Below are 23,289 nucleotides of genomic sequence, written 5' to 3' on the forward strand. Positions count from 1 at the left end.
GCGAGATCTGATTTTCATGGTTAGACTCCTCTGATTCACTTGCCAGTAGTTTGTGAAGTTGTCTCCTTTTCCAGGAAGAGGCATACTAACTCTAATCCCTACGGGGTAAAGCTTGCAAAGTTGGTTCTCTTGGAAGACAGGTTTAAGTGTGTGGTGTTTTCCCATCTTATCTGTCCCTTGTCTGATAAAGCTTGCAAAGTTGGTTCTTTTGGAAAACAGGTTTAAGTATGTGGTGTTTTCCTATCCATGAGGAGGATTCAAGGATCTATTATATATGTAAACTATTTAAACATATATTAACACCCCCCACCCCCACCACCAACCCTGCAGCATAGACTAGAATGATTCTGTTCCCTACTGGCTGTTATGTAATGTAGGTGCCAATTAAGTGAGATTATGCAATAGTGTAGAAATAATACTAAGTACTCAAACCTGAGCTAAGTAGTTCCCCCCTTTTTATCATAACAATATTCAGAGTCATTGGGGGAATTGAAAACTGGGACTGCCAGGGAGAGTAGAGCAAGAATAGAATACAAGCGAATAAAGCTCACTTGAGGCTCCCTTGCTGCTGTGATGAGCAGGCTGGTGGGGTTTGGTTTGGCTTTGTTTTCTTTTCTTTTATTGGCTGATATCCTCAGGGCACTGAGGTTCGAGCCTGCCATGATAGGAATTCACGGGAGGTTCCAAATATTACGTCCCTGAAGTTGCTGATTGCCAGGTGGGCTAAAAGGGAAGGTGGGAGGGTGGCGGGTGACATCCTTGACTCAACAGTAGAGGCCACTCGAATAACCTCCTTCCCCAATAGCTGCAAAAGCTTTTAGACCTGGTGAATTGTTTCACTTTTCCATGGGGTTAGAATTAGAAGGCAGCTATTCTAAGGGCTGTGTCCAACATGCTGACCTCTCTTGATCCTCTGTCGACTTTCAGAGAAGAACAGACTGCTTTAAACTCTCTCGGGACATGATTTTACTGACTTTTTTTCTTGGTGGGACCCTCAGTAACTTTCACAAGGCCAAAACTTCTGGAATTAAAAATGAGAGTTTGAATTCTCGTAACTTTGGCTAACACATTGGCTTCAGATGGCCAGAATCACACATTTACAGATTAGTTAAATCACCACCCTGCCCTCCAGTTAATTATTCCTTTTTCAACAACTAATTCTATCCCTGCTGAAAAATGAAGACGTCTTGGATGTAGAATGAAAGCTCACAATCAAATCCATTGGATGCATGAATTTGGCAAATTCAGTCAAAATCTGATGGTTATGGTCCTTTTGTTCAGTCTGTGCCATGGGTTACAGAACGTGGTGGAGAAGCAGGCGTCTTAGGACCTATTTCCGTTCTTGGCTCTGCCCTGCTTTTCTGGGTGATACGAGGCCAGTTATGTTTGTGTGGTTACATTTCCTTCGTGCAGTGCAGTTGATAACCCATCTTCTTGTCTACATACTAGAGATGCCCTAAGGATTCTTGGATAATACCAGAAAAATACTTTGATGTTTGCAGTAAGCCATGGACAAATTCCTTAGTTTCTGAGTTTCAGTTTTTCATATAAAGAAACAGCCTGGATGCTTCCCTCGCTCCTAGTTTTGCTAGGGGTATAAGTAAATTCATTTGAAATCCTCAGGATGAGCCTTATAAATTTAAGATGTTATTTTCCTTGGATATATTCCTTGCATGTAATTTATCTTTATGCTTAACACTTTCTCACCAGCGCTTGCTGTGACTGCAGAACGCTCACAGACTAAAGCTAGTACTCTCTGGTAATCCACAAATTAGTTGATTTATATCTATGTTAACCCTTCTTATTAACTATAACTGATGGACAGTGCTTTCATTAATTTCCTCTTCAAGCTTATCGAAATGGTAAGAACAGTTGCAGATATAAGTGCTCCTATGTGGCTTTTCCAGGCTCACACACATCACTGAAAATGATGATGCATTCCAGTTAGGGCCACGATTAATGCACGGTCAGATAAGCCAGTCATTATTGAAGGACACAGGGTTGGTTGAGACGATAATTTAGAGAGTGTGTCATGTACATGGGTGAGTTTACATGGGAGACTAAGGTATGTAATTCCCACAGAGTGGCATTAACTTGGGATCTAAAGGGTGAAGAGGATCTGCTGGGTCAGGAATGAGGGGTGCCTCCTAGGCAGGTCGTGTGTGAAGGAGGCAGACCTGTTTGAGAAGTGAAAATAAGGCCTGTGTGGTTGGGCCATGTGAAGAGGGACAGAGTGGCCTGAAGGGGATGGAACCCAGATAATTTATCACCTTTTATGCTATGCTAAAGATTTAGCCTTTTTTATTTGTTTGTTTATTTATTTATTTAGTCTTTTTAGGACTGCACCAGCGGTGTATGGAGGTTCCCAGGCTAGGGGTCAAATCGGAGCTAGAGCTGCTGCCCTGTACCACAGCTGTGGGATCTGAGCCGTGTCTTCGACCTACACCACAGCTCATGGCAATGCCAGATCCTTAACCCACTGAGCAGGGCCAGGGATCGAACCCACGTCCTCATGAATGCTAGTCAGATTAGTTTCCGCTGAGCCACGAGGGGGAACTCCAAGACTGAGCCTTTTATTGAGTGTGCATGAGGGAGCCATTGCAGAAGATTGTAAGCAGGGCAGTGACAACACAGAATTTGCACTTTATAAAAGATCTCTTTTGCTGATGGGTGGAGAGACCATCCCAAGAGGGCAAAGATAAAAGAGAGGAGACTCTTGCTAAGATTCAGCTGAGAGCTAATTTGGGGTTTGAGTGGGGTGGGGACAAAAAAGATGGGTTGAATTGCCAGAACTCGCTGATGGCCAGATGGGTGGGTGGGGGTGGTTGCTTCTGGATTTCTGCCAGGAGCAAGGTGGGATACTTATGTGCCATTTGTATGATGGGGAGCACTAGAGACAGAGTAGTGTAGGAGGACAGTAGTCCAGTTTTCTGAGTGTGGGGGGTGCCTGTGAGATATCCAGGGAGAACTCTAGAGCAGGTGCCACCAGCTACACAAGCTGGAGCTACAGAGGAGGGCGGGGATGAAGACATGCGTTTGGGAATCCCAGGGAGGAAGCCAGCATATAAAGCCATAGGAATGGATGACATCACCAAGGGGAGAGAATCGAGTGAGAAGCGGGCTGGACTGGGCTCTGCTATGCCAGCCTTTGGAGACTGAGAAGGAGCAATGGTAGAAGTTGGAGGAAAACCAAGAAAAGGGTGTTTCTGAGGCCAAGAGAAGAGCATTTTCAATAAGGAGCCAATGATTGACAGGGCTGAATGCTGCCTGGAGTCAAGGCAATGACAATTGAAAAGTAACCAGTGGATTTGGCAGAAGAAGGTGATTGGTGGCTTTCGTTAGCCATGTGGATGGCATGGTTGAGACAGAGTCAAATGGGAGTAGATCGAAGTGTGCCCAGAGAGAAAGCTATCCTCGTAAGTTGTTGGGAAGGGACTTTGAGAAAAAGTAGAAAATGTTTAGCCTTTCCCTCTATGTGCTCCATTACACTTAACCAATTAAAATTCTTAGGATTAGTATAGAATTTTTACAGTTAGAGAGGACCGTAGAGAAAGTGTAGCTCAATGTACTCACTTTATGGTGGAGAAATGATCCCTGAGAGTGATTTGCCTGCAGCAACACTAACAATCTCCAATAACTAGGACAAGGAGCCGGGCTTCTTGATGTTCTCAGGGCAGTGCTTATTCCACAAAAGTGTGAATGAGATCTGGTTCCTCTGAAGCAGGAGAGGGATTTAGAAAGGGAGATGGATGAGAGCTAGAAGAAGGGCCTGGAAGCATAGGAAGCAGGAAGAACTGAACAGAGAGGAATTAAAAGGTGAAGAATAAAAGAGCTTATGAAAAGATGAGGGAGAAAGAAGACAGAAGCCTGGCTGGCCTCATTGTTTGCATGACCCCAGTGGGTGGACAGTTGTCACTGCTGAACAGTTTCATATTCTGGGGAAGTTTATGGTATAAGGGTTGTGGATTTAAACTTGTTATGCTGTGATTATAAGACAGAAACATTTCCAGAGAATTCCCAAGCCCTTTTTTGTCTTCTAGGGAATTGCTAACCTGAAAGACTTAATTTTCTTTTTTTTTCTTGGCTGTGCTTTGCAGACTGTGGAAAGTGGGGCGTAGGGAGAAGGGGCTGGTACCAAGGCAGTGGGAACATGGGAAAGGAAACCTCACATAACCAGGAGCAACAAGAGACCCACCTTCTGCATCATTACTTGTACACTAACTCTTTGGCTTTCGTTGCTTTGCTGGTAAATGAAGAGGTTGAATCAGGTGATGTTTAAGGTCATTTCAGCTCAAGAAGTGTGGTTATGTACTGCTGTGTTGGTGACTGTCATCCTTCTCTTTCCTGGCTGCCTGTGGAAAACCATAGTCATGAAGATTCTGGGATTGGGATTAACCAGGCTAATTTAAGCCTCTCGTAGCACTTTTTCTCGTTCTTGGTCATTGTTTCAGCCCCATTCTCCATGTGTCATTTCCCTCTCTACAGGTATGTGAGAGGAGGGGATTAGGTGAACTCATGTTAGACTTTTGAAACCTGATTAGCCGTGAGTGCATTAACCCTGCGGTAGATTATTTTGTCTATAGCGACTAAAGACTCCTCTTCCTATTGCCCAGCCAGGGCTTAGACCAGTGCTAAAAGGGAGGCCAAAATAGAGTTGGAGATGGACAATGTGGTTAGAATGAGAGTGTGAATGTGTGCATTTACGTGTCTGTCTAAGCTGCTTCTCTGGCTGCAATTGCAAATCCAGTTATCAGTGACCATTGGATTAGCCATTGTTTTCTCCCTCCCCGCCCTGCTTCCCATTCAGTTGTGCAAATGGTGACCGTGAGGGAGAATGGGAACTGTCAATTCTCTCTGTGTTGGGCTCCCAGGTGGATTTTGTCCGGCTGCATGTGCACTGCACATTCAAATTCTCTAGCTCTTTCGGGAGTTCCAGGCTGTCAGGATGAATGGCAGGTTCATCTCTCCCTGTCGGGTTGGCTCCCCTTCACCCTTAGCACCACCTTGCCTGGCACTGGTTCTCCCGGACCTGTTGGTTCCACTCTCTTCTGTGCAGTCAAGTAAGAGGACATCCTGGAGCTTGGAGGTTGGCACTCACAGCATGACAGCTCCAGGGGGCCCCTCCCAGAGTGGGGTGGACATGGCATGGCACTTGCTTCTGGGCCAGGTGAGGGGGGGACTGAGGTTATGGAAGGTGTTGCCTCTGTTGCACAGTAAGCCCTGAATAATGACTGAAGCAGCTAACTGAGGGCCAATTAGGCTCGGTCTAGCATTGTCTATTTTGGGCTGCTCAGGATGACTGCTCTGGAATGCTTTTGCTGGAGAACAGAGGGTGTTCACAAGTTATGATCAGGGCCCAAGAGGAGTGGCAAGAAGGAGAAATAGTGCTTTCTTTTTTTTTCCCTTTGGAAAGAGGAGGGAGATATAAGACCAACACTTAAAGGGGTGCCTTTGTGCATCAGACACAGTATTGACTTTACTGGGTTCAGAATGGCCATAAAAATGGTACCTAGTACTCTCTCTAGATAGAGATTTTACATATATACTATATATATAAATCTCAATATGAATGTATAGATACAAGTATCAATATAGATTATATCTTCTGTTTGTAGATAAAAGAGGTTTTTCTAGAGAAAAATGAAAACTCCTTTGGAGAAGCAGCTTTCTAGAGATTGCAAAGCACTTCAGGAGCTGCAGTTTACAAAAGATGAGAAAGAGGAGGTGATTTTTAGTCCTGCTTATTCAGTAGGGTAGGTTCCCATAGTGCCTTTAAGAGGTTGTTCTGGCCTGGGTATTTTCAAATCATGGATGATCATGGAATATAATAAAGTTGTGTGTCTTTAAAACGGCGTTCACTGCTTTGGACTTTATACAGTGCCGGTCAGTTTTAGCTTCCACTGTCAGCTCTTAGTAATGGAAGCAGTACTGGAAACTTCCCTTCATTGTGGGTCCCAGGGAGCTCATCTTTACCTAAAGACTATGATTAGAACTACTTTGCTAAAAATGAGCACTTAAAAGGCAGGCAAAAAAGTTGCCTGAGCTTTAGCTTGTCCTTTAGGACAAGAGTTTAGCCAAGTCACCATAAGCTCACCTTCCCTTTGAGACCTTTTTCCTGGGCTGTTTGTTCTTGCCTGAGATTGTTATCATCATCGTGATAATCAAATATTAAATATTAAAAGTACTGTGCTCGGTAAACACCAGGTAGCAAGCTGAGATTTCTTATCAGTCTTGCTTGGGGAACCTCAAGTTGCCCTAAGGATTTCTGAGAGGCTTTCAGTGAACAAAATTCCCATGCAGTTCAGTGGGAAGAAAAGTATTTCCCTGTTTTTCATTCCTGTTTTTTTTTTTCTATTTATTTGCTTGAATGCCTGTACCTAAGTGTAATTGGTAGCATTAATATTGAAAGAGATTACTAATAAGCATTCAGAATGGTCTATAAGGGAATTACATATGCATCCTGCAATTATCAATTAATAAACACATGCATTATGTTTCTCTATGGGGGAAGATGGCTCTTTCCAAAATACAGAGGTAGAAATCATTGCTTGGGAGTTCCCGTCATGGCTCAGTGATAATGAACCCGACTGGTATCCATGAGGATGTGGTTTGATCCCTTACTTTGCTCAGTGGGTTAGGGATTCGTTGTAGCCAGGAGCTGTGGTGTAGGTTGCAGACGTGGCTCAGATCTTGCGTAGCTGTGGTGACTCTTTGAAGTGTGGTCCCTTATGCAAACATCTTACTCGAGGCTGACTTACCCCCTGGTAACTGCAAAATTACACCATGCCTTTTGAAGTGAGTTTTCTTTTCATGAACTGGTGCTTATGCCCTAAGTAAATCAGTGATGTTGCTTTGATCATATCCTCATAGAGCTGGTTATGGACACTCTCAGTGGGGTTTGTGAGTGACTCACTAACAAGTTCTTTTTATTTCATTTATTAAAGTGTTTAGGATTGGACATACTGATCTATTTCTTATTATATGCAGTGCCAATACACAACCTCTGTGGCACTTGAACTTGATACTATAATTCTGTTTAAGATTTCTTATGCATGTACATCTTAAAAAAACTTAGAGATTCCTTTTGGTTCAAGAAGTAAAATCTTGTTTTAAAAAATCCTAGTAAATACATTTGATAAATTGGTGAAATATTTACAGTCTTTTATTACATTTTACATATTTTATGTCCTAAATTTTATTTCAGTACTAATTGTGCTTTGTTTATAAATCATTACTGTATTTCTTCTGTGGAGTTAAGGTTTTGTACGTTACCTGTGGGTAGTGCTGAGCTAACAACATGACATGCTCACTGGCAGACTAGAAAGACAGACTGACATAACAGCTTGGGAGACCAACTTTGGGGAGATAGGCTGGTACTTAACTACCTGGGTTTGAGTTTCTTCCTATTTAATGAAATGAAGAAATTAAAGTACATTTATGTACTTTTAATATTTGCAATTTATTAAATATTTGCAATATAAACCTTACAGCTACTATATTTTCCAGAAGGTTCATACTTGTTTGGGGCTTTTTAACGCTTTTAAAAAATTGAAGTGTAGTTAACTTACATTGTTGTGTTAGTTCCATGTGTACTGCAGAGTGATTCAGTTATACACATACACACATACACACATGTTTTTTTTCATATTCTTTTCTGTTATAGGTTATTACAAGATATTGAATATAATTCACTGTGCAGTACAGCAGGTCCTTATAGTTTACTGTATATACAGTAGGGGGTACATGTTAACCCCAAACTCCTGGTTTCTCTCCCCTGAATCCCACTCCCCAAGGAGTAAAGTCTTTACAGCATCTTTTTAAACATTCTATCACTGGAGTTTCTGTCTCCTCTTTAAAAAGAAATAATAAGTTAAAAAGAAATAATAAGTATCTTTTAAATTTGCTCCCCTTCCCAATATCCCTTTGGCCACAGCTACATGTTTTAGGCATCTTGGCATAAGACCAGGTTACTTTAGATAAGCCAAGGAAAGCAGCACTTAACTTACATTTGGGGGACGTTGCTTATTGGTTCTGAAAGAAGGATATAAAGTCCCAGGTCTTGTGGAATCTCTGCTTTGAACTGGGGAAAACAGAAATTCCGATGATTCTAGAAAGAGCAACAATGTGTATAAAAATCAAATTTGAAACATCCTTTGGTATTTAATCAGAGATGTTATGTAGGAGGCTGGGGGTGGCTGGGGGTGGCTGTGGGAGAAGGTAGGTTTCTGGGCAGAGGTTTAGACCTATAGATTTAGGTGTAGCTGAAGGGTCATCAGAGGACATGTAAAATCTTTGCTTAGAAATCTATTTCCACCCACAACTGCCCCCAGGCCCCCCAGCCTTCTCCCCCCAGTACATCTCAGGTTTCCAAAAATACTTCCATACTGCCTTATTCCAAAAAGATTGAATGTGAAGGGAAAATAATGGTTAACAAGTTGGAAGAGTGAGGTTAGTGTTTAAAATGCATGTCACAAAACTCTGTCTGCCCACCATGGGTTGGCCCAAGATGTGTCTCTTCTATTTCTAGCAGTCACCACGAGGAAGGAAACATAATCAGTTATAAGATAGTATAAATATAGTGTACATTACCAAAAAACCCTCTAAAAACAAACAGAGCACCACCAAAGCAGTGACGAGGCACTCGTAACTCTCCACGTTGAGCCCCAGGGGGTGTTTCTCCTGTGGGATTTGGAGAGTTAGCTGGTAACACTATCCTTACTTCACTGAACCTGGATGTCTTTGCCTGTCCGATGGGAATAATGGCAGTATTTCAATTGTGAGGATTGCATGAGGTCATAAAATAGAGGAGACCTAGCTAGAACCTGGCACACTTGTAAGAATTCCATAAATGCTATCAACTGTGAGTATATAAACACAGTGCCACGTGTCCTAAAGGAGCCCGTGATCTATGTTGCATAGAGAGGCATCTGCTGTTAACCAGCCAGTCCGCTGCAGAGATTGTAGTTTGGCTGGTTTGATGGGTATCTGTGAAAAAGCCTCTTTAAGGTGAATGACTGCAGAGTTACTAAGCGTAAGAGTACTCTGGTGGCCTGATATCACCCCATTGCCCTTAGTTTAAGAAGTATCTTGGGAATTGATGGAAGTAGGAGGTGAGAGAGTCGCAGAACTCCTGCTCTCATCCCAGGTCGGGGGTGTGAGGATGAGAAGCAGGGATCACCTAATGATAATTTCTGACGGTCGAAGATACCCAGGAAAGCCATGTTTCTTCCCAGGACCACTGGCTGCGGATGGATTGTGAGCTATTCCCCAGACATTTAGAGTTTGTTGGGAACTTGCACCATCTGTCAGAGAAAGGCATGCGGGGTATTTATTTGAACACATGATACTGAGGCCACTGCCAAACCAAGGACTGAATGCCCTCTGACTCACACCTAAGTGAACACCGTCAAGTGCAGATTCCACTAGTTTTACTTTTCAGAATTTTAATTTACAAAATTATAAGAATGCACCCTTTGTGTTAACAACATTTAAAACAATCACCATTTCCTTATGGCTAGTGAACTTTTTTTTTTTTTAACTCCTTTTCCTTTTTACATTATCACTGGAAGCAGTTTTTACTGACATTTCTAGCAGAGAATTATTATTATTATTTTTTTGAGCCTAAAATTCCCTCATAAGTTAAGCAGGTAATGGTCCCTGATTCTCTGAGCGTCTTACTGTTTTGTGGACTCTTGCTGCATCAGAAAAGCTTGTCTCTCAGGTTTCTCCTTTTTGTTTTACATGTAAAATAATTGATGAACCACAAACACTGTCCCTGAGGTCCTAAAGGTTTGTTCAGCCTTGAGACCATGTTCCTTTTCCTTTATCTGATCAAAGATAGAAAAGGGAATTTTAGTTACCAGTAACATACCAGAGGAAGAGGAGGCTGCCTTGCATTTTCAATCACCCAGCTCAGTGCCCCGATTTCCTCTGGCAGCTTTAGGAAGGCGAAAGCTTCCTCACTCAAGCCATGTTCTATTTTACTGCACTGTGAGGATCCCCCCAAAAAAGTTCATGGCCATGTGGGTAACCAGAGAATTGGAGCCTCCCAGAGGCCATCACTGAGAACGTAAAAAATGTCAGTCAACAAGGACCTACTATATAGCACAGGGAACTCTATGTGATATTCTGTAATAACCTATATGGAAAACAAATCTGAGAAAGAATGGTTATATGTATAACTGAATCATGTTGCTCTGCACCTGAAACTAACACAGCATGATGGTAAATCAATTATACGCCAATATAGAATCAAAATTTAAAAAAAATTATAAAAATGCCTGAGTGTGTATAGGGATGGGGGTGGGAGCAGAGAGGAACTTCAGTTGGCAATGAGGGGTCTTTTTGGCTTGGGAGACATGTTCTGAAATTGGATTATGGTGATGGTTGCACAACTCTATAAATATACGAATGATCACTGGATAGACACTCTTAAAATAAGTGAATTTTATGACGTGATGAATTATACCTTAATAAAGCTCATTAAAAAATGTCTGAGGTTGGGTGTCTGAAAAGGCACCACATTTGCGGTTGGTACCTGGGCTGCATAATGCAGGCTTGGATGGGGAAGCTTCCCCACCTGTGGGCAGGTGAGTGGGGGCGGGGAGCATCTGAAGGAGGAGCTGGGGAGATGGGGATAAGCGGAGGAGGCTAGTTGGTAAGGCAGGGAGGAGGTCTGTGATCAAGATGTGAATAAAATGGCACCGCCTTTGTGGTGGCGAGACAACTCCAGTTCGGTTCCCAGAGGTGAAACACTTTCCCCTCCACAGGCTGTGAAAACTCACTCACTCAGTCGCCCTGACTCTTTTGTTAGGTTGACAACAGCAATACTTTGTAGCCAGAAACCTTACCTTAAAATCACGTCCACCCATCTAAACTGCCTTTTAAATGATTTATCAAATATAGTGTGCAGATTTGGGTAAATATATTAAAAAAAACCTTTTTATATAACATCAATATGACACCTGTAGCTTAACTGCTATTTTTTTTTGCCTAGTTACTATTATTTATTAAGAAAATCTTTATTTATTTTCTTTTTCTTTTTATTTATTTTTATTTTTGTAATTAGCTTTTAATATTTTCATTTTTTTCCCCTAATGGATCCAAATGTTTTCCTTTTTTTTTACCATTAAATATTTTATATAGCATAATAAAAAGAATAACTTAACTGGTAATAACAAAAATAATACACCCTCTGAAAATAAGTAAAATATAAAATGCATAAATTGGTTAAAAAACAGTGTCACTATATAAATGTGTCCTCACAATTTGTTACATCATATTGATTCTTCAATATAGGCATTACACCATTCTAGGTGATGTGATAAATAAGACATTATAGACCTTACATTGTACCATGGAGAGAAATGGTTATTAATAATACAATTGTAGAACTGTATTATTTAATTGTACAGTTGCATTATTTAATTATAATTATCATAAATTCTTTGATGGAGAGGAAATCAGAATCAGATCTAAGAAGACTTCAGCATTCCAAGAATGATGTCAAATGACCCCCTTCATGGTGGATTATGTGCTTATTTATTATGAGATATATTTCTTCTTCAGAGATTCCTTGTTTGTGTATCAATTGTAGATTTTTGGTTTGCAGTTATTCTGAAGTTTTGATATAAGAGTCTATATGTATATGAGATTGTTTTAAGTTGTTCTCTTAATTGCAAGTTCATCTCCAGTGTCCTGCATTTGTACCCACCTCTTCTTATGATTTCTGATTGTAGTGGTATAATTGTGCATGGATGATTTTGTATCTTTATTGTATATATACCTTTACTGGTGAGCCTTGTCATTTGTGGAGTTTTTGTTCCCTGTTGTGGGCTTTTCTTTCCTGCCTAGAGAAGTTCCTTTAGTATTTGTTGTAAGGCTGGTTTAGTATTGCTGAATTCTATCAACTTTTGCTTATCTGTGAAGGTTTTGACTTCTTCAAATCTGAAGGAGAGCCTTGCTGGGTAGAGTAATCTTGGTTGGAGATTTTTTCCTTTCATCACCTTAAGTATATCATGCCACTCCCTTCTGGCTTGCAGAGTTTCTGCTGAAAAATCTGCTGATCACCTTATTGGGGTTCCCTTGTATGTTACTTGTTTCTTTTCCCTAGCTGCTTTCAAGATTTTCTCTTTGTCTTTAATTTTGGTTAGTTCGATTAATGTGTCTTGGTATATTCCTCTTTAGGTTTATTTTATATGGTACTCGTTGTGCTTCCTGGATTTGAGTGAGTGGTTCCTTTCCTATGTTAGGGAAGTTTTCGGCTATTATCTCTTGGAATATTTTTTCTGTCCCCTTCTCTCTCTCTTCTCCTTCTGGCACCCCTATAATATGGATGTTGGTGCGTTTAACGTTGTCCCAGAGTTCTCTGAGACTTTCTTCATTTGTTTTCAATCTTTTTTCTCTTTTCTGTTCTGCATCCGTAATTTCCACTAATCTGTCCTCCACCTCGCTTATTCGTTCTTCTGGCTCCTGCATTCTGCTGTTAGCTGCTTATAGTGAACTTTTTATTTCAGTTATTGTATTTTGCATCTCTTCTTGTTCAAGTTTTATATCTTGTATCTCTTTGCTCAGTGTTTCCTGTGAGTTATCCATCTTTGCATCCAGTTTATTTCCAATGTCTTGCATCATCTTCAGCATCAACAATCTGAAGTCTTTTTCCTGGATGCTGAGAATCTCATCACTTAGCTAATTTTCTTTGATTTTTCCTTTCTCCCTCAGCTGGGTTATACTTCTCTGTCTTTTCATTTTTATAAGTTTTTGGTGTGGTGACTTTTTTACAAATAATAGAGTTGTAGCCTCTCTCCCTTCTGGTGTCTGCCCCCCTTGTGGCTGAAGTCAGTGTGGGGCTTGGTGTAGGCTTCCTGATGGGAGGGGCTGATGCCTGCCCACTGGTGGGTGGAGCCGATTCTAATCCCTCTGGTGGGTGGGGCTTAGTCTCTGGCTGGGATTAGAGGCAGCTGTGTGCCTGAGGGGTCTTTAGGTAGCCTGTTTACTGAGGGGCGGGGCTGTGATCCCACCTGGATTGTTGTTTGCCCTGGGGCTTCTCAGGGCTGACTGACAGGTGGGGCCAGATTTTCCCAAAATGGCCACCTCCAGAGAAAGGCGTGCTGCTGAATATTCCCGAGAGCTTTGCTTTCAATGTCCGTCCCTCACAACAAGCCACATTCACCCCTGTTTTCCCAGGATGACCTCCAAGAACTGTAGTCAGGTTTGACCCAGATTCCTATGGAGACCTCGCTCTGCCCTGGGACCCAGTGCACATGAAAGTCCTTGTGCACCTTTTAAGAATAGGGTCTCTGTTTCCCCCAGTCCTGTGGAGCTCCTGTGCACAAGCCCCACTGGCCTTCAATGCCAGAGCTCCAGGGGCTCTTTCTCCCTTTGCCAGGTCCCCACACGTAAGGGTTTGATGTTAGTTTCCAGTTTGTGGAGCTTCCCACCCGGGAGGTATGGGGTTGTTTATATCATGAAATCGCCCCTCCTACCTCTTGATGTGGTCTCCTCTTTTTCTTCTGGAGTAGGGTATCTTTTTTAAGGTTTCCGGTCCATTTGGGTGGAGATTGCTCAGGCTTTAGTTGTGAATTTTGTTGTTTTTAGGAGAGAAGTTGAGCTCCAGTCCTTCTAGGCCACCATCTTCAAAGAAAATCTTTAATGTGACAGGTTGAAACATCTTTTCCAACCTCTTACCTTTTTTATTTTATGATGTTTTCCTATTTCCGGAACAAAGGCAACCAAGCTCTCAGTGTTTGATTTACTAAAGAAATTGCTTGGCTTTGCTTACCTATATTGTGTGACTTGAGATAAAGCCGCAGGACTCCCTTCAGTAACTGGAGTGCAGGAAACAATTGACACTGTTTCTTAATTCACATTGTTTCTGAGACATTTCCTACTTCCTAGTATAATATAGTTTTCCCACGAGAACAATTTGCTTGCAAATGGTTAGACATGATGAATTTCCCATTGGCACACATTCTGTGGGGAATTTTGCTGTGCTTTGTAGTAGTTGAGTTGGTGTGTGTGTCTGTGTTTTTGTGTCTGTGTATGTGTTGGGGGTGGGGCCTCATGTTTTATATAGATGCCACCAGCTTCATTCCAAGTATCAGATGGTTTCTTTTGAATTCTTACCCATTCACGTAGGGTTCTGCATTTCTTGGTTGGAACCTCTTTCTTTCTTTCTTTCTTTTTCTTTTTTTGGTCTTTTTGTCTTTTTAGGGCCACACCTGAGGCATATGGAGGTTCCTAGGGTAGGGGTCCAGTTGGAGCTACAGCTGCCGGCCTACACCACAGCCACAGCAATGCCAGATCTGAGCCTGCATCTGCGACCTACACCACAGCTCACGGCAATGCTGGATCCTTAACCCGCTGAATGAGGCCAGGGATCAACCCTGCAACCTCATGGTTCCTAGACAGATTCTTTTCTGCTGTGCTATGACGGGAACTCATGGAACCTCTTTCTTGATAGAATTGTTTTAATCCTTCCAGTTTAAGGGAACACCCTTGTGAATTATGGTGTTTTTAGATACCCCTGATGGGTTCCTGTGGAAAGGGATTCACAGTATTTTCATCAGACATGTGCTTGTGTGTGCGTTGCATGTGGGTGTGTGATATTGTCTGGAGCAATATAAAGTGGCCATCAAGGAATAATTACAGAATACCAAAGAAAATCCATAGATGATATCATCTTTTTTTTTTTTTTCAATTCCCATTTACAGTTTCCCATTTGCAATTCCTGAAAAAAAAGTTTCACATTCCTCCTGAAATGGTAGTTCCCACATTCAGAAGTTAGACTGCATATAAAGTGAAAGTAAAAGTTTCCCAATTAAAAAAAAAAAAGATGTAGAACTTTGAGTTCCTTTGTTTTCCCTGCCTTATCAGATTTTGTAAAAATAATACCACTTGTCAGTTTTGCAGCTCCTTCCATCGAGAGAACTCAAAGCATTTCACAATCTTTTTTCCTCATGCCCTTCTCTTCAAGGCAGTCTTTACTGGGCTGGGTTTATTTTTATCATGGCAACAACCAGTTTTTAGAAACTTTTGCAAACGAAAAAAGAAAAATGAGAATGGCACTGTAGCTGACATTCATTTTAGCTCTTTCCTAGTGTGAACATTTGAGTATTTCTAAAATTTTCTCTCCAAGTATGTCTTATTTTTTCTTAGTTTGTCCCAGTTCTAAGTCTATTCTGCTGATTGGGGAAAAAAAGTTTTAGTGTAAAATCTTATACCCAGCAGAATGACTTCTTGAACTTTGAGTTAGATCTTATTTTTCTCCCTCCACTTCCAAGAGCGTCTTTTTCATCATCCTTTTCAGTATAATCATACACTTCAGGGGTTAGCCCTGGAAAGGCCTCTGGATAACCCAATTTAAGCCTCTCGTATATATGGTGAGATTGAGGCTCGGAATGGTTAAGGGACATGCTCAAAGTCAAATAGATCATTCGTGGCAGAGGGATGACCAGAATCAATGGTTCCCGATTTCCAGTTGGGTATTCTTTGGCTTTCCTAACCCCACATCGTCTGCCTGGGTAGGATTAAGAGGCCACCCTCACTGAATCCTAGTGCCAGCCAACAGGTTTCGTTACCCTGTAGCTCACTGCAAATTGGGAGGCAACTGTATTTTTCCAGTTCGAGTTTATTTGTCAAGTACGAAATGGTAATGTCGCCCCCACAGACGTTTTCTTGTGACCTGTGCATCTTGCGCACTTTTTATGCTGCAGAGAGGGTGATTGGAAATGACTGGTGATTTGTGTACCTTCCTCAGGCCACCACACCATCTACATCGGGGTCCATGTGCCAAAGAGCTACAGGAGAAGGAGACGTCACAAGAGAAAGGCAGGGCACCGAGAAAAGAAGGAAAAGGAGAGAGTCTCGGAGAACTACTCGGACAAGTCGGATGTGGAGAATGCGGATGAATCCAGCAGTAGCATCCTGAAACCTCTCAGTGAGTACCTGTCTCTGCCTTGCTCCCACAGCCTCACAAAGGCAGGTTGAAGGGTCTTGGGGCTGAACAGAGAGGGATGCAGTGTGTGGGTGGTCGCCTCTAAAGAATAGTGTCTCTGGAGAGGCTTTTCTTTGTCCCAGAAGGTGGGTTTAGGAGATCTGGTAAAACTCTGAGCTGATCAGAAAGGATTTGACAGAGTTTAAGCACGGCTGTGTCTTCTGACTTGTGAAGGAAGACAGAGTGTTATAGACGGTTTTTAACTGCAATTACCAACAGTAAGCAGGAGACTCTTTAGGAAATTTTTTGGATTGTTTTTTCATAGAAATAGGTTTTATTAAGACAGTAGGTCAAGATGAGATTTATATATATATATATGTGATGAGAATTTTATATATATATATGATGAGAATTATATCTATATACATGTCATTTATAAGATTATAGGTGACATTTAACCAGGTTGACTTAAAAAGAAATAGTGGAAAAATGTCCTAAAAGTCAGAGAAGGATGTAGAGTGATACAGCTACAATAGATTGCAGTGTTGAACCTATTTGATGTCATACTTTGGATAGAGGTGTTATTAGGGACAGGATAGCAGGGCGTCAAAACATATGCCTGGCTTCAGTTGATGGGGGTGGAGGTGTGTTTAGGGGTGTGTGTGTGTGTGTGTGTGTGTGTGTGTGTGTGTGTTGCTTTGGTTTCTTTTTTCTTTTTTTTTCTTTTTTGCTTTTTAGGGCTGCACTCGTGGCATATGGAAGTTCCCAGCCTAGGGGTCTAATCAAAGGTACAGCTGCTGGCCTACACCACAGCCACAGCCACAGCCACAGCCACAGCCACACCAGATCTGAGCTAAGTCTATGACCAACACCATAGCCCACAGCAACGCTGGATCTTTAACCAACTGAGTGAGGCCAGAGATTGAACCTGCAACCTCATGGTTCCTAGTTAGATTTGTTTCCACTGAGGCCAGGGATTGAACCTGCAGCCTCATGGTTCCTAGTTGGATTAATTTCTGCTGTGCCACAACGGGAACTCCTCTTTGATTTCTTTTGATGTAGAGAAAGGTTGGCTATCTGGGCAGCTCTGGGGCTGAAGAGAGAGTGAATTTGTGCGGTAGAAGGGAGAAGCAGTGGTAACACATACCAGTTCAGGAAGATTCCCCAACAGGAGACACATAGTTACAGCTTTTCACGCTGGCAGAGCCCTACACGGTGCTTCCTCTCTTTGCTGCAGTTGCAGAAATCTGGAACCTGCAGTAAAATGCATTATGGGTGGTAGAGATAAAGATCCAGCTCAGTGGTTGCAGGTGACAAGAGGCCAAGTTAGAATTAACAAATCGGGAGTGTTGAAAAGTTGAATTTACAGAGTTAAAGAGGGTGTGAAGTGGAGTGACGTGACTCTGTGAATTTTTTAATGGCCTCACTACTGGACCTGAGCAGGAGGCTAGAGAGGCTAGAGAAATACTTAGAGGAGCCATCCAGTGGACCGCCACCAAATTAAAGATGAGAGTTTGGAGAAGAGTTTGGAGATGGACTGCTAAATTAAAAATTTTAAGTGTGGGAATAAATGTAAAACTTACATGGACCAGAGGGCAGGAGGCAAGAGTTAAGTGCTTTTCATTGGAATGTCAGGGGAAAGCCTTTCTGAAAGGAATCATTCACATATTGACTTAAAACAAACAAACAAAAAAAAAAAAGAGGGACCTTGAAACGCAGACAAAAAAGGTCACAGTTAATAGTCTGGAGGAACAAAAGACAACATCCCTTTCCAAATAAATGGCTACTGTTTATCTCGATTTGCTATCTCTTTTGGCAAGGCCTGAGGCAGAATCAAAGGTGCTATCTCCAGTGTGTGTGTCGTCTGTGTCTGTCTGCCTGTCCCTCTCTCCCTGTCTCAAGCCCCACCCCCATCTCTTATTCTGCAACTTAAGAAAAAGAGTGCATCATCGCTATAAATGCTAAAAAGGAAAGAGATGCTCACCTACACAAACGGGCCAAGGGGTTTTGAGGTGGTAGTTATGTAATAGCTTTTTAGGAAGCGCAGCGGAAACAATGCCAGTAATACTCAAGTAGGTATTAGGGAAGAAACAGATCAGAGAGATACTGAGGCTGAATGTGTGTCCCATGGAGTGCTGTGGCTTTCTGGGGCATTCGGGGACCGGTTTGAGTACAGCATGTAGAATAAGACAGCCAGTTCCTTCTCCTTCCCGTCCCAGGTCTCCCTGGGGAGTGCTGTACTGGGTTGTACACTTGGTTTTTCAAGCGGTCCTATGGAGACATCATTGTTAAGGATGATGATTAAAAAAATTATTTATAAATTTGTATTTTATGGTTAGTTATTTGCTGCTGGTCAGTAAGTTATGCTGTCATGTGTCATTGACATATTTGATGTGAGTCATCCAATTGGACATGAAGATCCTCTTAGAAATTACCATGTTTTTTTTTTTCCATTGCTTATCATGGAGACTAGCTGAATTGGTCTCATGATACTCTACTTAAAAGTTTTGTACCCAGATTTAGAAAGATGTTTAACCCTCTGATTTTGGGGAACCTGCAGTGCACTGGCATCAGCATGAAGATTAAATTCCTAGGGGAAAATTCACTGAAGTATCCACCTAGTGTGCCATAATTGTCTTGGGAACAGCCCCTCATGGGTGTTTTTTTTTTTTTTTTTTTTAGATCCAGGGTTTTTTGAGTTACGTATGTCTATAGACATACCATGTCCCCAAGACCAGATTTTTGCAGGGTCCTGGTGTTGGGTCAGGTGATGCATGTTAACTTCTGAAAAAACTCCATGTGTAAATAGAGTAACTTGATAAGAACCTTCTCTGATTTCTTTCTTGCTGTCACCCCCTTATGCAATCCATCAATGACTTCTGTTGGATCTCCTTCTAAAATAGGTGTGAATCTGTCTCTCCTCTTTTTCGGCTTGGCTGCCACATTTTGGTCTAGGAAATCTTCATGTCTTGCTTAAAGCAACTGCAACAGCCTCCGTTTTTTAAGTCTTTCCCACACAGAGGCAACCGTGATCGTCATGAAATATAAATCCAGTGATGCCATCCACTCAGAAAGCTCCTGGACTTTCTGTTGTCCTGAGAATAAAATCTGGGTCCCACCGTGTCTCACCAGTCCTTTGGGTTATTTGCTTCTTGCTCACTTTAATTCAGCTATGCTGATTTTTCTGTGGTATCCAAACCTTATCTGCCTCAGGACCTTTGCTCAAGCAATCCTGTCTTTCTGGAATGGTCACTCATTCTTGTCCTGGTTAGTTCTTCTCTCCTAGCTATAAAGTTCCAGCTTTAAAGTTTTGCCTCTTCACAGAGGCTTTCCCTGTGATACTCTGATGTAGGTTTTCCAGGATTAGTCTCCCTTAGTGCTTATCTGTTTCCTTCATATACATGTTTCTCTTTGGGATTTGTTAGCCTACAATTTTGTCTCATGCTGATGCTACACTGTCAGCTCCCTGAGCTAGGACTGGGCTTGTCTTGTTCACTGTGCTCTTTGTGGTACCCAGCCTGGCACCTAGTACATAGGATGTGCTTGATAAATGCTTATTGAAGAGCAGTTCAATCGATGGATTGATTACTACAGAGGAGGACATAGACATTGCTTCTATTGATCTAACTATTTCTCACATTATAGGTAAAGACCCAGCTGATGTTTTTGTTTTTAGTCTGCACACATCATCTTTATATTTCCCTGCTCTGCCTTTCTCTCTTGCCATGTAAAATCTGGTCCTAACTTTTAATTACTCCACTTTGGAAAGTGCCTCATTATTTTAACTATTGCGAAAGTGGTATTTTGGTCTGGGTACACGACTCTGGAATGTGTTGAGGTGCGCATCACCCACAGGTGATGGAAGGAATTGATGCACAGTGTACATGGATTCATCACATGCACTTAAAAACACTCCTGATTCCACACAGGACTGAGGCATCTCAGCTTCAGAAGCCTATTAAGGAGGCACAGAATTGAAGAGCAAAGGACGTTTATAACAAGACATAAGCCAAATATTTTCCAGTATTTAGGCACATCAGGGAGATGACATAATTAACGGGTTAATTTAGCTTATAACGCAGATGCTTTTTTCTTTTCTCCGTGGCTCTGTGGCAGGACAGGGCCTCTAAGGAATGGATGTGTGTTTTGAACCTTCTGCCTTTGGAGCTTCGAGGAGGCTGCAAGCTAGCTTTGTTTCCCCTCCGAGTCCTTGCCCAGCTACTCTCCTTACGGTGGAGTCTGAGCTAGTGTCCAACTTGGGACATGGAGAAGGATGTGTGTGAGAAGTGGGGTCCATGAGCACAGGGAGCAAGGCTGGGGAAGAAGAGTGGAGAGGAAGAGCAGGCAGGAGGAGAGACAAGGGAACGAGGAGGTGGCGTGGAGTGGGTGGTGGAGAGAAGAGCTAGATTGTACTCTTTCTTAAAAATAATCCTTTTGCCTCCCCCACCGTGCACTTTCTTCCCCCTGAGTTAGCAGCTGCCACCCTCCGAGGGTTGCCCGCTCTGGGTGGGAAGGTGGGCCTGGGTGAGCTAGGCTCTGCAAACATACTGCAGTGTCCAACCTTGCTTGGTGAGTCGTTAGTGCCCTGGGATGCTTCATGGGCCACTCGGTGACTGCAGGGACTCTGAAGATGAAAACAGAGCTCCAAACAGAACATCCTGCCCAGCATGTTGGTCTGATGTGTAATGCGTTTCTTGACAAGCTTGCACAGGCATTGGCGCGGGGAGGTGCTAACTGCCTCTCACACGCACGTCTTGCCCGTGGAATCCTGCCGCTCGGTACTCGAGCACAGACACCCATTCAGCCCTGTGGTCTTCTCTTTTAGCTCTTTGGATGTGGCCCAGAACTGATGGATTCATGCTCATGTAACATTGTTCTGTGAGCTTGGAACAATGGATGCCCATTGGTGATGCAGTTCTAGTCAGGAAACTGAAGCAGAGAAACGGGCAGCTGCTTTTGTTTGGCTCTTCCGGGGAAATGAACAGAGTACCTTTTCATAAGAGCCAAGATTATTTGGGGTTTTGTCATTTGACTTCCCCTTTGCCCACACACCCCTGGGTCCTCCCCCCACGACCTGACCTCATTCTGCTGGGTGCGTTTCTACTTTTTCTTGATTCTTAAGTGTTTTCAGGCAATGCCGGTATCGCCGGGTTAGAGTTCTTTAATTTTCTGTGTGCCACTTGCCTGTCTCCCAAATGAACCAGCATGCTGGACAGAGGGGAGGGGGGCCTTTGGAATGTGCATGAATGAGGTTGATTCTGTCCCTGTTAAGAAACAAAACAATGTATTGAGAAATACACCATCTCTCTCATCCTCTTCTCTAGTTTTCATCTTATATAAGTAGGAGGAAGTACTTCATCTTTGGATCTAAAACAAAGGCTTTTTTTGTATTAGAAAATAATTGAAAACTAAAAGTTGGCCCTTTCAGAAGGAAAATTCCTGTGATGGAATTTTACCGGAAAGGCAGCGTCTCACAGCACTTGGGCAGGCACATTCGAGCCAGAGGGAGTTCGAATCCCAGCTCATGCCAGCCCCGTGGCCTTGGCGAGATACCTAACCTCTCTGTGCTCAGGTTCTTCACCTGTAAGAAGGGAATACTGGATAGGACTTAATTTGTTGTGCTCTGAGTACTGAATGAGCAGTGCCTCGGGTTGGCAGTGGTTCTGTTGAGTTACTCTGAAGACTTTGTTCGAGCTTATCATTTCCCATCCATTGTACGTAGGTAGTGCCAAAGCTTTAGACTACACCTTTGTAGAGAGGAACTCTCTGTGAACACTAATCACTCTTTAAGCTCTTCTGGTCTTTTCTATTACAGATTCCCACTAGCTTTTCCTTTGCTTTAGCTGTCAGCTTGGCTCCTGGCTCCCACTGGCTTCTTCTGGAGAGCTAGCCTAAATTAAGCCTCTTAACTTGCCAGTGGTGCCAGCCTGGATGCTGGCTGGTGGGTGAGAGGACCAGGGAAATAAGACTTTCAGGGGGCAGGGTGATCCCCATTGTGCTGCTCTTTTGTATAGAATACTGCCACCAGCAAGTGACTCTGCTTACCAAGTGCGTCCTTGAATTCAGCTGGAATTCCCAGTTCTGGGCTTCTGCAAGCAAAGCGCCTGTTTCTCCTTTCATGAGAAGGATCTCCTTCTGGCTTTTTCTTTGTGTTTCTCAGTGAAATGAATCTGGTTAAGAAGGGCAAATTGGGTGGGACGAGTCAGCCACTTGCAGGCCAGTGCTGTGTAGAAAGGAATGTTTCTTTCTTTGTGTTTTGTGCAGTAAAAATAATGGCTGTTTATCCCTCTGTCAGGCTGATGGAGGACTGTGTCATAGCACCCCTAACCCTAAACCTAACCCTCCTCGAGCTGGTTAAGGCTGTAAACCTCGTGGGGAGCCTTGCATTGGTGAAGCGCAGTTCTCCTGAAGTCACCTTGGGGTGGCCTCCATGTGGTGGTGCTTTACCCTGTGGGAGGGCATCGTGCCTCCCTGCCTCTGACTATTCCGTTCCCATAGTTATTCCAGTCTGTCATGCCACACGATGTCATGGATAGTGCATTTACATGTGTCCTGGGAGAGTTGACTGCTCTTTCTGGTGCCCCAAGAGTTCAGGACCCAGGGTTCCAGGGTGTTCCAGGTGCTGGGGCGGGGGGAGGAGGCGGTACTCAGGGCTAAAAAGAGCCTGTGACTTGGGGTGGAAACTGGGGAAAAAACCAGAGCCCTGTGTGGAATGTATGATGGAAAATACACTTGAATGAAGTGAAGGGGGGTGTGCTTGGCTGTCTGCCAGAGGCTTTGCCACCTCAATCGAAGGCAGGACCCATCCTGTGGTTTGGGTTCAAGGGTACAAGATGGGAAGCTTGAGATGGGAGTGTATCTGTGAGTATGTGTGTGCCTGGAAGGCACTGAAAGAACGGAAGATATTGGTAGGGATCTTCTACGAGTGGTGTTCTGCGTAGGAAATCTCTTCTATCAAAAATGAAATTTTTTAAGGGCTCTGTGAGTTCTTAATACCAGGGATTTAGATTCAGGACTTTATGGGTTTGAAATGTTGATGCAGAAGCAGTTGGGATGAGGGACCATGGGGGACCATGCATATGCTCTATAAATAATTCTCTGGACTTCATCCATGACCACAGTCTGGAAGCAGGAATGTTGGGTCCTTTTAATAACTTTCCCATTGATGGGGAGTGTGGCTTTACTTCTCATCACCTTTCTGTGGAGGTGTTGTGAGCACGGAGTCCTCACCATCCTGGTTACCTGTGTAATCAAAGTCCCAGTTATTATCCTTGGAGTTTTCTTGTGGTGCAGTGGGGTAAGGATCCAGCATTGTCACTGCTGTGACACAGTTCGCTGCTGTGGTGAGAGTTCGA

General features: G+C 42.9%; 1 protein-coding gene across 2 annotated transcripts in view; it reads left to right on the forward strand.

The window, feature by feature from the left end:
- The window catches only part of SLC4A4 (solute carrier family 4 member 4), a 342,726-nt gene that overhangs the window by 51,970 nt on the left and 267,467 nt on the right, over positions 1 to 23,289 (forward strand). For both annotated transcript variants that reach the window (XM_047798372.1, XM_047798373.1), the window contains exon 3: positions 15,758 to 15,937. In XM_047798372.1, the coding sequence (XP_047654328.1) occupies positions 15,758 to 15,937 (180 nt within the window). The remainder of the gene's footprint in view (positions 1 to 15,757; positions 15,938 to 23,289) is intronic.

Source organism: Phacochoerus africanus, chromosome 10 (genome assembly GCF_016906955.1).
Source record: "Phacochoerus africanus isolate WHEZ1 chromosome 10, ROS_Pafr_v1, whole genome shotgun sequence".
NCBI classification, from domain to species: domain Eukaryota; kingdom Metazoa; phylum Chordata; class Mammalia; order Artiodactyla; family Suidae; genus Phacochoerus; species Phacochoerus africanus.